This window comes from Ochlerotatus camptorhynchus, unplaced genomic scaffold (assembly GCF_037179485.1).
Source record: "Ochlerotatus camptorhynchus isolate MF236.1 unplaced genomic scaffold, CSIRO-AGI_Acam_v1.1 ptg000351l, whole genome shotgun sequence".
Classification (NCBI taxonomy): Eukaryota; Metazoa; Arthropoda; class Insecta; order Diptera; family Culicidae; genus Ochlerotatus; species Ochlerotatus camptorhynchus.
This window is the reverse complement of record NW_027040839.1, coordinates 356,260-368,191: the sequence shown is the minus strand read 5'-3', so window position 1 is coordinate 368,191 and position 11,932 is coordinate 356,260. Positions and strand designations below refer to the sequence as shown.

The 11,932-nt window shown below is 38.6% G+C and overlaps 3 protein-coding genes across 3 annotated transcripts; 2 read left to right on the top strand and 1 right to left on the bottom strand.

Moving 5' to 3' along the window:
• Positions 1-1,090: 1,090 nt before the first annotated feature.
• LOC135709150 (succinate dehydrogenase assembly factor 2, mitochondrial) lies at positions 1,091-1,914 on the top strand. Its single transcript, XM_065231366.1, has 3 exons — positions 1,091-1,200; positions 1,274-1,458; positions 1,519-1,914. Exons 1-3 carry the CDS (start codon positions 1,183-1,185, stop codon positions 1,790-1,792), a joined length of 477 nt encoding a protein of 158 aa, XP_065087438.1. The 5' UTR covers positions 1,091-1,182; the 3' UTR covers positions 1,793-1,914.
• Positions 1,911-4,024, bottom strand: Mlh1 (DNA mismatch repair ATPase Mlh1). Its single transcript, XM_065231364.1, has 2 exons — positions 2,720-4,024; positions 1,911-2,650 (listed from the first exon to the last, which is right to left on the bottom strand). Exons 1-2 carry the CDS (start codon positions 3,973-3,975, stop codon positions 1,924-1,926), a joined length of 1,983 nt encoding a protein of 660 aa, XP_065087436.1. The 5' UTR covers positions 3,976-4,024; the 3' UTR covers positions 1,911-1,923.
• Positions 4,025-5,318: 1,294 nt separating this feature from the next.
• On the top strand, positions 5,319-6,374 carry Rrp42 (exosome complex component Rrp42). The gene is made up of 2 exons (XM_065231363.1): positions 5,319-5,446; positions 5,514-6,374. Exons 1-2 carry the CDS (start codon positions 5,390-5,392, stop codon positions 6,351-6,353), a joined length of 897 nt encoding a protein of 298 aa, XP_065087435.1. The 5' UTR covers positions 5,319-5,389; the 3' UTR covers positions 6,354-6,374.
• The last annotated feature ends 5,558 nt before the right edge of the window (positions 6,375-11,932 follow it).

Sequence of the window (11,932 nt, the reverse complement as noted above, 5' to 3'; positions counted from 1 at the left end):
CCACAGACAAACAGACATAACACATGCAAGTTGTTCATCGAACAAGCATTTAACGGACAATTTAAAAGTATCGTGGTTGGTAGTACCGCCACCTATGGCGCGCATAGACAATTCTCTTGCGTTTGAAGTTTACACACTACCGCCATCTGTTCAGCGTAGTGCCCACCACAGTGTATTCAACAGATGGCGGTAATGTTTTAGCGACGATGTTTTACAGTGAGAAATATTCAATGTGTTATGTCTGTTTGTCTGTGATTTAACTGAATACGAGCCTGGCGTTAATGGTTAGCAACTGTTAGCATCCATGCTTCTCACGCTGAAAGACTTGAGTTCAAATAACGCCCCGGCCATATCACGAATGATTTAAAATGTGTTAAACAAAACAAATAAACAATAATTGTTAGTTCAACGATAGATGAAAAAAATTTAAATTTTCAACAAGACGTTAACAGCAAAACATAAACTTACATATTCAGTGCCAACATTTCAAAGGGGCGTAATAGCATTTGTAAACAATTACTTTAGCCGTCAATTTCTCGCGAATGAAATCTTACCTCTCCAAAATTACAATGCTAGCTGGTAGAGGAAACATGCCTCTACCTGCTGGTGTCATTATTTTTCATGAGTGAGCTTTTATTCCTTATAAAAAACGACTATACCTGAACGATTCCACAAATCGTTTGGATGATACCCTGAATACTCCACTCCATCCTGTGTTACGTAACATTTGAACGCCCCTGTCGCAGTTGACTAGAGGTAGTCTGATAATAATACTAGTCGACCTTTGCAGCGACTACCCTTCCTTTAGTCATTTTCTTTATGCATTATTCTAAACAAATTAATAATTCAGTGCCAACATTTCAAATGGGCGTAATTGCTTTTGTAAACAATGGCTTTAGTCGTCGATTTCTCGCAAATAAAAGCCCACCCCTCTAAATTACAAATACTAGCTGGTACAGGAAACATCCCTCTGCGTGCTGGTGTCATTCATTTTCATGAGTGAACTTTCATTCGCGAGAAATCGACTACTAAAGCCATTGTTTACAAATGCAATTACGCCCCTTTGAAATGTTGGCACTGAATTATTGCGTTGTGCTTTTGAGAAGGAAAATCGTTCCTTTTTTTTTCTTGATTAACTAATTTATATAACATCGTTGCATTCTTAATTATTTGTCTTCGATCATGTTGCTGTTGCGCTTGGTAAGATTAATGGTATCGATTCGAAATTATGTAGCACATCAAAAACTCATCAATGTTCATATAAATATTCTAGCCACGAGCCTGTTGGAGCCTGGAATACGGACCGGCACGATTGATTTGCACCAGTAAAACCTTGTTGGTTCCATCTAATGAGGGGAACAAACCTCCAACTCCCATGATTGATCTAGAAGATAAGTCTCTCCCAATCCCCATTTACAAGGAAAAGAAAAACGAACCACTCCGGCTGCAGAAGTCGAGGTAAATATGATAGCAAATGTGATGTTCCATTGCGGTATGTGATGAAATTCTTCCCCTCAGGTTGCTATACCAATCTCGCAAGCGGGGTATGCTGGAAAATGGACTACTGCTGAGTACTTTTGCGGCTAAATACTTGGAATCGTTGGATGCGAAGCAAACAAAGCTGTACGATCAGCTGATTAATATGCCCACTAATGATTGGGACATCTTCTACTGGGCCACCGGTGTGAAGCCGACTCCAGCCGAGTATGAAACCGAAATTATGGCAATGCTGAAGGAACACGTCAAGAATGCCAATCGGGAGAAGAGGCTTTGCCAGCCAGATTTGTACTAAGGCTGCGTTATTTGATGGAGAAGGAGCAACAATTTGATCTAGCATGGTGGCATTTCGGATGAAATGTAAAAGTTATTTAATGAATCGTAAATTAAAAATATAATAGAAATGAAGGTACTTAATGATTGTGATCAACATCTTTCAAAAACGCGGTACAGATCCGGTAGATTGGCTATTTGCAAAAGCGATCCATTCCTTGCGAACGATTTTGGAGGCAGCAGATACTGTTTAAAGGCCGGAAAGATGGCATGTTCCACTTCCCATTTGTATTCTTGATCACTTTTTGTCAGGGAAATTTTTGCATAAAATCGTGCCATTTCTTTGCAAAAAGTGTGAAAACATTCTTTCTCCTCATCCCATTCCACTTCAGTTGCGAGACGGAGTATGAGCATCGGAAGATAAGCCATCGAGGGAATATAATCGTCGACAATGATAGGGATGGATACCAACATACCTTCGTCAGTGATGCAGAAATTGAAATATTCTCTCATAAGTGGTGCTTTACCGATTAATATTTCCACTATTCTTTCGGCGAGTTCATCCATTGGACCATCGTCTTCGGTCCAACCGCTGTCGACGTGCTGTAAGGCAAGTACTGCCAGCTCCGTTAGAGGCAAAGGGTTCGTGAATGTTATGCAGTCCAGATTTTCAAAGTTGAACATCAGCATCTGATAGCACAGTTCTTCAAACAGAGTCCTGATAGCGACAAGAAACATTTTTGTATCGTACTGGATGACCGCCTGGTAGCGATCGATCACTCCTACGAAAGTTAATTCACTGAGAATTGTTCGCAAGTTTCGGTCGCAATCATCTTCCACCGCCTTACGTATATTCAGCACGCTGTTTAATTTGGTTTCTCTGCAAAATAAGAGGTCGGTTACGTTGTAACAAATACTTCACAGCTACAGGTATCTAGCAGGTACTTACTTAAGATTTGTCTGCCTTTTTGGAGTAAGCAAAGGTCCTAACTCTCCACAGTTGGTTGAGCTTTCGTTAATGCTGGCATTCCTCGAGACGTTCATCCCGAAAAACTTATCCAATTTCTGATCGGTGTGGGAAGTTCGAACGAATTTGTAATCCAATTTAGATTTCTCAGCAGTCGATTCGTTCGATTTAGTCGTCTCTACAGGATCGGGTGCTCCGGGTAGTAGTGCTTGAGTGTAGAACGTCCGGGATGCATTCCCGCCAAGTAGTATACGTTCCGCAGCGTCTCTAATTTTCTCGATGATTTCTTCTTCGTGAAGGAAATGAACTTCGTGCTTTGTTGGATGCACATTGACGTCAACATTGTTGGGGTTTAACTCGATGGAAAGATATACGAACGGTGCCATGCCTTTCGGTAGGTAGAGGGAGTAGATTTGATCGATAGCTTTCTTAATGTTGCTGGATTCCACCGCTCTATGGTTGATGAACAATAGAAATAAGCCTTTCTTCAGCGAAAAGTTTACGTTGGTAATATATCCGTTGACTTGCAATTGTAGGATATCATCGTCTATATCAATTTTCAACAGTGATTTACCAATAGATGAACCGTAGATCATTTTAATGTTATTTACAACGGTTGATTTGGCTTGCGTTCGAATATTTGCATTATCTCCAAACTTTTTGAGCATGAAACCAGTCTGCGGATTGTGTACTGCGTACTTACTAACTACGTCCAAAATTTTCTGAAACTCTTCATTGGGAGCTTTGAGAGCCTGCTTTCTCATAGGAACGTTATAGAACAAATCTTCAACAATAATTTGTGTACCCTGATTACTCGCACAAGGCTTGATAGCTCCCTTCAGTTTACCATCCTCATACACTCCTTTGAACGCACATTTTTCATCCTTGGTTTTGGTAGTTATCGTCAGACGTGCAACATGACTGATACTTGCCAGTGCTTCTCCCCGGAATCCGTACGTTGCTATGGAAGACAGATCTTCAAATGTTTGTAGCTTCGACGTAGTAAACCGTTCACATACGATTTCCAAATCTTCCCGGCGAATTCCGGTTCCGTTGTCTTGGATCTGCAAGGACTTCAGCCCACCAACTTTGATAACCACCTGAATGCTCGTTGATTTAGCGTCCAAACTGTTCTCAATCATTTCTTTCAGAGCATTTGCGGGTCGTTGGATGATTTCTCCGGCAGCTATTCGATTCACCACCACTTCGTCAAGTTTTCGAATTACGCCGGGGTCCATTTGATCCGATTGTAAGTGAAATTTATTTAGACTACGATACCCTGCTGGAAGAACCTTTTGTTTAAATTTAATTACTTCGTTGTTTATTTACAGTACTGCAATAATTTCGCATTTATGCATTAATGCTAAATGATTCAAAATATTATTTTTTATTATTTTGTTGGTTTTTACAAACTTTGCGCGCTTCCACACTCAAAAAATTTATCACATATCTAATGGATGAAATCCATGTGATTTTCAGCTTGCCTGCACAGCAAAAAAAGTTGTTGAATATTACATCTAAACTGCTGCAACCAGGTCAATCCATCGGTTGTGTAATATAACGTTGTACGATGTACATCGATTTTGCGAACAAAATTACATCCATTGATGTAATATTGTATTTGCTTTTTGCTATTACATCATTATTTCGTACATCCGCTTGAATTACGTTGATCGATATTACATATTTTTTGCTGTGATGTGATCACATAGCTGCAAATCCCTCCACAAAATCACATGAATATTATGAGGCCGATGAAATTCATATGAAAAATCATATAAAATTAATGTGATCGCATAAATGTTATGTGAAATTCAGATGAATTCAGTGCTAACATTTGAAAACGGCACAAAAGCCATTTGTAAACAAATGGTTTGTGGGCCCTTTACTCACTACTTGAAGTACACCCACGCGACACAACAGCAACATCGGGTAGGGGAAATTTTCCCCTTCCTGACGATGCTGTTGGTTTGCGTGGGCGTTCTTCGGGTAGCGAGTAAAGGGCCCACAAACCATTTGTTTACAAATGGCTTTTGCGCCGTTTTCAAATGTTAGCACTGAATTATTCCATTAATTTTGATGCTGGATGAAAATCATGTGAGTTTTCAATGGAAGCTACATGAAAACTTTTTTCGGTGCATGCCCACTGTCCACAGTTTATCACAAAATCAGGGGAAACATGTCAGAAGGGTCTAACTCGAAACGTAAACAATGACATGGATCGTCGGTTTCTTCCGAATGACAACACAGCCGCTGACAGAACAATCCTTGTTCTATGAGCTGGTGTAGTCATATTCCAAGGGTGTGTGGTCATTCAAGAGAAATCGACGTTCGAAGTCATTGTTTAAGTTTCGAGTTATACCCTTCTGACATGTTTCCCCTGAAATGTAATGTCGGCAACGATTTTTTACGTTCTGCTTTCCCCTTTTCTTCTTCGTTTCGTTTCGTACGCTGAAACCGCTGAAACCGCTAAAACCGACTAAAACTGTCGAAATTAAAAATCGTCGCACTTTCCTGTTCGACCGTCACATCAGAATCCTTTCCTTTCCCAGCAAAACAAAACAAAGTAAAATTTGACCAAAACACGCGGATTTTATTTTTAAAAAGCGTTGTTTTTTGTTTTTAATTTTTTGGAAAAAGTGTTTGATAAAAATGGCTAATGTTTTGTTGAGTGAAGCTGAGAAAACGTACATTCTTCACGGTATTCAGGTAATAGTAAAAAATATCAGAAATAGGAACTTTATTTGGATTAACACTGTTCCACTTACGTTCGCAGAAAGACTACCGGAATGACGGCCGAACGAACCGGGACTACCGCCCGATGGAACTGGAAACGGATATCGTCGTGCATGCGATGGGTTCGGCACGGTTACGTCTGGCAAACACGGATATTCTTGTAGCAGTGAAAGCCGATATCGACGTACCTAGTCCCGATCGGCCGAAGGAGGGTAAGATTGAGTTCTTCGTCGATTGTTCTGCTAACGCTACGCCTGATTTTGAGGGGCGTGGTGGTGAAGAATTGGCCACGGAAATTTCCAACACCCTGTCGAAAGCCTATCTCTCCCAGCAAGCGTTCGATTTGACGCCCCTGTGTATTTTGGCTAAGCATCAATGCTGGAAGTTGTACGTGGATATCCTGATTCTGGAGTGTGGGGGAAATTTGTTCGATGCAGTCTCCTTGGCGGTGAAAGCGGCTCTTTACAACACGAAATTGCCACGAGTGTCTTCAGCGGAACTTGACGGAGGAGCTATGGACATCATACTCTCAGACGATCCATACGATTGCGAGCGATTAAACATAGAGGCTGCTCCACTATTGGTAACCGTATGTAAAATTGGAGATCACTGCGTGGTCGACCCATCAGCTGAAGAAGAGGAATGCAGTGCGATCAGCGTTGTAATTGGTGTTTCTCGCAAGGGACATAAGGGGTCTGTCACATCAATCAGAACATCCGGAGAGGGGTCTTTCCATGCAGATACTTTGATGAAAAGCTTGGATTTAGGCGTTAGCGCGGCTGCCTATTTGGACAAGGCGCTTTTGGCCGCGCTGAAAGCGGATGAAGAGAATAATACCAAGCCTTTAGGGGAGAAGGAAATATTTGGATTTTTGAAATAGATGCTGGCAATTCAATATCATTGATTGATTAATTGATTTCTTTGTTATAAAGACTGGATTAAATCGTCATCGTTACGGTACTGAAAGAAATCCATGTTTTGTTTTAAGCAGCATATAAAAGATCACATCACTCGAGCAGTAAAATGGTCGAAAAGCTGGCCAATTTTTTGTTCATGCATTTTTCAGTTCAAATCGGTACCCACAAATAAAAAACAAAACATCCAAAATTAAGTTCATTTCACTCATATCCCACCGAAATTCACAATTGGGTTCTTTAATTTTGAAAAATTTATTGGTTACTACATCATCTGAAAGGGCTTCGTCTTCTGAGCACAACAGTTGTTACTATATTATTTTGTTCGATCCCATTTACGCCTATCTTCGATTTAAAGGAAAATAACCACTTTACTGTTTGACACAAAACAAACAAATTGACAGTCCGCTCCCATACAAAGTACCAACAAGGGGCGCAGAGATAATGATTTTTACTAATGTAATCACACTTATTTGAAATAGTTCCAGTGCTTCAAAATCGGGTTCTTTAAGGGTATTGAGGTTAATGTATATTCGTAATCTGCATTAAAAATGGAACCCAAACCCAAAATTTCATCAATTGGGTTCTTTAATTTTGAAAAATATGTCCGTTTTAATATATCATCTGAAAGAGCTTTGTTTTCTGAGCACAGTGATATTTTTTTCGAACCCACACACTTTAATCTCGATTTTTAAATCAAGCTTTAAAGCAAAATAATAACATCACTGTTTGACATTAAACTGACAAACTGACAGCTCGCTCCCATACAAAGTGACACCGAGGGCCGCGAATAAGGTGATTTTTGCAAATGTAATCGTACTTATTTAAAATAGTTCCAGTGTACCAAAATTTATGAAATTTTGGGTTTGGGTTCCATTTTTAATGCAGATTACGAATATGCATTTACCTCAATACCCTTAAAGAACCCACTGGTACACTGGAACTATTTTAAATATGTACGATTGCATTTGCAAAAATCACCTTATTAGCACCCCTCGGTGTCACTTTGTATGGAAGCGAGCTGTCAGTTTGCTAGTTTAGTGTCAAACAGTGAAGTTATTATTTTGCTTTAAATCTTGATTTAAAAATCGAGATGAAAGTGTGTGGGTTCTAAAAAAAATATCGCTGTGCTCAGAAAACGCAGCTCTTTAAGATGATGTATAAAAACCGATACATTTTTCAAAATTAAAGAACCCAATTGAAACGCAGATTACGAATACCCCTAAAGAACCCAATTAAAATATTTAAATCTTGATTTATAAATGCTGTCGAATCAGCCTACTGATCATTCTTGTATGAAACTGGTTCCAAACGTAAACAAACGCTGTAGGTTTCTTATGGCTTGTTTACGTTTGGAACCAGTTATGCGAGGTAGGCGACGATTGTTCGTATTTGAAAGCCACCTCCCCCCCCCCCCCCCCTTGGATGAATGCTTACACTAGTAAAAATCCACACATAACTAATAGAAAATTTCTATAAAATATTAAGCATAATATTCATTTGGCCACACATAATTAGATATCATGGAACAAAACACATACAGATTATGTGTCATATAAACAGTATGTGTGATCACATATAGAGATGATATGTGCAAGTGAGATTTATGTGTCTGGCATATAGAAACTATATCATAAATCTAATTGCAAAAATCTATGTGTGGAACACATAGGAACAATCATTGACTTTTTCTCAGTGTATGAAATCGATACAAATATCTTTGAGCTCGAAGCTCTTTCAGATGTATAAAAACATGTATTGTTTTTCGAAATTAAACAACCCAATTATCCACAAACAGCGTATATAGTATTCAAGGATTTTTAATACCCCTCACTTCACTTGAAAGCCTCCCATACACATTTTTAAAGATTTGTATTGCGAATTGCGCACAGCGGAAACGCTTATGAAGTGCGGTTTTACATTTAATAATTCCGGATACTTCGGCGCACTCATTTCTTGGTTCAGGCCTGTATAAGGCCTGTATAGAGATCGAAGCGAAGCGAAAAACTCATACAAAATACTACATTTTTCACCTGCGTGAAAAACATAATTGGCAAATATTTCGCTTCGCTTTGAACTGTAAACAGATACGATCCAGCGAAATCTTATTTTGTGGATCGTATCTTTTTCGCTTACGTTCATTTTTTTCGCGCATGCAGCGCTAGCGAAAAGAGCAGCAGGTAAGCGAAAAGTTGACGTTTCGAGAAAGAGCGTATCTGTCAGATTTTCACTTCACCGGAGGTGTAAACTGACCGATTTCGTTTCACATGAACTGTAAACTGCGAAAAAAGGAAACTGGAAAATGTTCCACAAACATTTTTTCACAACCTTTTTCGCTAGCGAAATTTCATGATTTTTCGCATGCTTCAATTTTCGTTTCGCTTCAATCTGTATACTAGGCTTAAGGTTCAATTTACTTTGATGCTTTTTGAAAAATTTCAAAAGCAGTTTTTTCCGACGCATTATTTCAGATTGCAAAAAGCTCGCACTATTCGATTCCTTTTGATATTTTACACAAAATGACGCGAACTTTTTGCAATCTAAAATAATGCGTCGAAAAAAACTGCTTTTGAATTTTTAAAAAATGCATCAAAGTAAATTGAACCTTAAACTGCGAAAAAGGAAACTGGAAAATGTTCCACAAACATTTTTTCACAAACTTTTTCGCTAGCAAAATTTCATGATTTTTCGCGTGCTTCAATTTTCGTTTCGCTTCGATCTGTATACTAGGCTATAGAGATCGAAGCGAAGCGAAAATCTCATACAAAATACTAAATTTTTCACCAGCGTGAAAAACGCAATTGGCAAATTTTTCACTTCGCTTTGAACTGTAAACAGATACGATCCAGCGAAATCTAACGTTGTGGATCGCATCTTTTTCGCTTACGTTTACTTTTTTTCGCGCATGCAGCGCTCGCGAAAAGAGCAGCAGCTAAGCGAAAAGTTGACGTTTCGGGAGAGCGTATCTGTCAGATTTTCACTTCACCGGAGGTGTAAACTGATCGATTTCGTTTCACATGAACTGTAAACTGCGAAAAAGGAAACTGGAAAATGTTCCACACTCATTTTTTCACAACCTTTTTCGCTAGCGAAATTTCATGATTTTTCGTATGCTTCAAATTTCGTTTCGCTTCGATCTGTATACTAGGCTTTCACTAAAAACAAGTGCGCAGAAAACACCAGCACGATGACCTTGGACGAGCGCACTTTTAAAAGCGATTCCGCATTTTTGAGGAGTCCAGTTTGAAATGCAAAAATACAATATCAGCGAAACTAAAAAAAATACCTATATATGAGTATTTGTTACTCACTAATGAATACATACTATTAATTTTCGTAGTTGTAATTTCTCATAAATTGGTAAAATTTTCCTCATTTAATGGGTACCCGCATAAATGCGAACCATTACTGGACCTTACCAAAAATGGTTAAAAATTGTTTAAAATCCCTGCTGAACTTTAACTGAAATGGTTATGGAACTTTGCATAAACGTTTGTGTGAAAAAGTGTTAACCTTATGTATTATAGTTTTTTGGAAGTGAACCTTTCAAATAATGGCTTGTTAAGAGCCAATTCCATTCCCAATTCTTGTTTTCTTCATACATTTTTGAGAAAGGAATTATATTGGAACCATTTTATTTATGATTCGAGAACTTTAATGGTAATGGTTATGGTAGTTGGTAAGGTCTATAGATGGTTTTGTAACATCGATCAACTTTATGTGGAATATATCGCGAATTGGTTAAATTACTGATTACCAAATTCGCGATATATTCCACGATAGTACAAAACCATTAATGGACTTTACTGCCTACCATAACCATCACCATTAAAGTTCTCAAACCATAAGTAACAGGTTCACGACGTGTACATTAACCACAGACAAACAGACATAACATTGAACATTTCTCATTTTAAAACATCGTCGCCAAAACATATCCGCCATCTGTTGAGTACACTGTGGTGGGTAGTACGCTGAACAGATGGCGGTAGTGTGAAAACGTCAAACGCAAGGGAATTGACTATGCGAGACACAGGTGGTGGTGCTATCATCGATAAATGCTTGTTCGATGAACATCTTGCGAGTATTATGTCTGTTTGTCTGTGCATTAACTCTGCTTAGAAGTTCTAATAACACCGAAAATGTATGGAGAAACAACTACGGTCCGCACGTGTGTTTATTTCAGTTACCATGGAGACGTAATTTGTGATTAGCCCCGGTCGCTTTCAAATTGTATCATTATTTATGTACGGCCTTAAATTTGTTATGACGTTTTGCATTCATCTAGTGATGGCCGATTTTCATTCGAATAATCGATTAATCGATTAACGAACCGAAAAGCAAAATAATTGTAATCGGTTATATCAACAATCAATACGAAACTAGCGTTTTTAAATTGGCTCAATACGTTTTTTAACGTACCCCATTCTAGTCAACATTCTAGTGCTACACTATGTTTGTTTTGATTCGCTATGAAAGTTTGACAGATGAAATGAGGGGTTAGTGGATTTTCCTATGTTTCGACTTTCGAGGGGTGAATCGATTAGCTTGAGACCGAAGATAGTACCAGAGCTGAGCCAAAAAGTTGAGCACGTTTCTTCGGGACCTACTAGTCTTAGAGTTACCTCTATGGTTATATCCTCGGTTATATCAACAATCAATACGAAACTAACGATTTTAAATTGGCTCACCACTTTAGTAGCCTATTGGTCCCAAGCAAACGATTAACGTACCCTATTCTAGTTGAAATTCTATTACTACACTATGTTTGTTTTGATTCGCTATGAAAGTTTGACAGATAACATCAGGGGTGTGTGGATTCATGCAGAACATGCAGGGGTGAGTGAAATAGCTTGGGACTGCTTGGGACCGTTGTTCTGGTACTGAGTGAGCCAAAAATAATAATGATTTTCTTCGGGACCTACTAGTCTTAGAGTTACCTCTATGGTTATATCATGCTGATATAAGCATTAACTTCTCCAGAGGATCATCACCCATCGTTTCAAACATATGCTGCGCTCTCATTGGTGGAAAAATTAAAGCACAGCGAACAAAACAAAAAAAATAATCGAATAGTTGTTAATAGAATAATTTAAAAATGAGACATCTCTGATTTTGGTGTAATTGTTTTGATAAAAAAGAGCGCAAAATTTTATCTCTACCGAGGGGACAGCAAACCACAAAATTACCTTGCACACGGGGGGTATTCATTGGATGGAAGGGACCGTGAAAGAGGACACTAATACCCCGTTCACATTACAGCCTATATCACGCAATATAGGCTGTCTTGCAATGAGCACTCATACATAAAATTTCCAGTGAAAACTAGATGTATGAGTGCTCATTGCAAGACAGCGTATATCACGTGATATACGCTGTAATGTGAACGAGGTATAAAATAGAAACTTTTTCTTCTGACTGTTTCATCTTAGTATTCTTCTATGGCTACACTTCCAAAGAACCATTATTCATAAGGTTAAAACTTTATCACACAAACGTTCATAACCATTCCAGTTAAAGTTTAGCAAGGATTATAAACAATTTT

Bases quoted from the DNA above. Each gene is read 5' to 3' on its own strand.
- LOC135709150 (XM_065231366.1), top strand. The intron at 1,459-1,518 runs GTAAATATGATA...TCTTCCCCTCAG, and splicing joins CTCCGGCTGCAGAAGTCGAG to GTTGCTATACCAATCTCGCA.
- Mlh1 (XM_065231364.1), bottom strand. From the start codon at position 3,975: ATGGACCCCGGCGTAATTCGAAAACTTGACGAAGTGGTGGTGAATCGA. The intron at 2,651-2,719 runs GTAAGTACCTGC...CTTATTTTGCAG, and splicing joins AAAAGGCAGACAAATCTTAA to AGAAACCAAATTAAACAGCG.
- Rrp42 (XM_065231363.1), top strand. From the start codon at position 5,390: ATGGCTAATGTTTTGTTGAGTGAAGCTGAGAAAACGTACATTCTTCAC. The intron at 5,447-5,513 runs GTAATAGTAAAA...TTACGTTCGCAG, and splicing joins ACATTCTTCACGGTATTCAG to AAAGACTACCGGAATGACGG.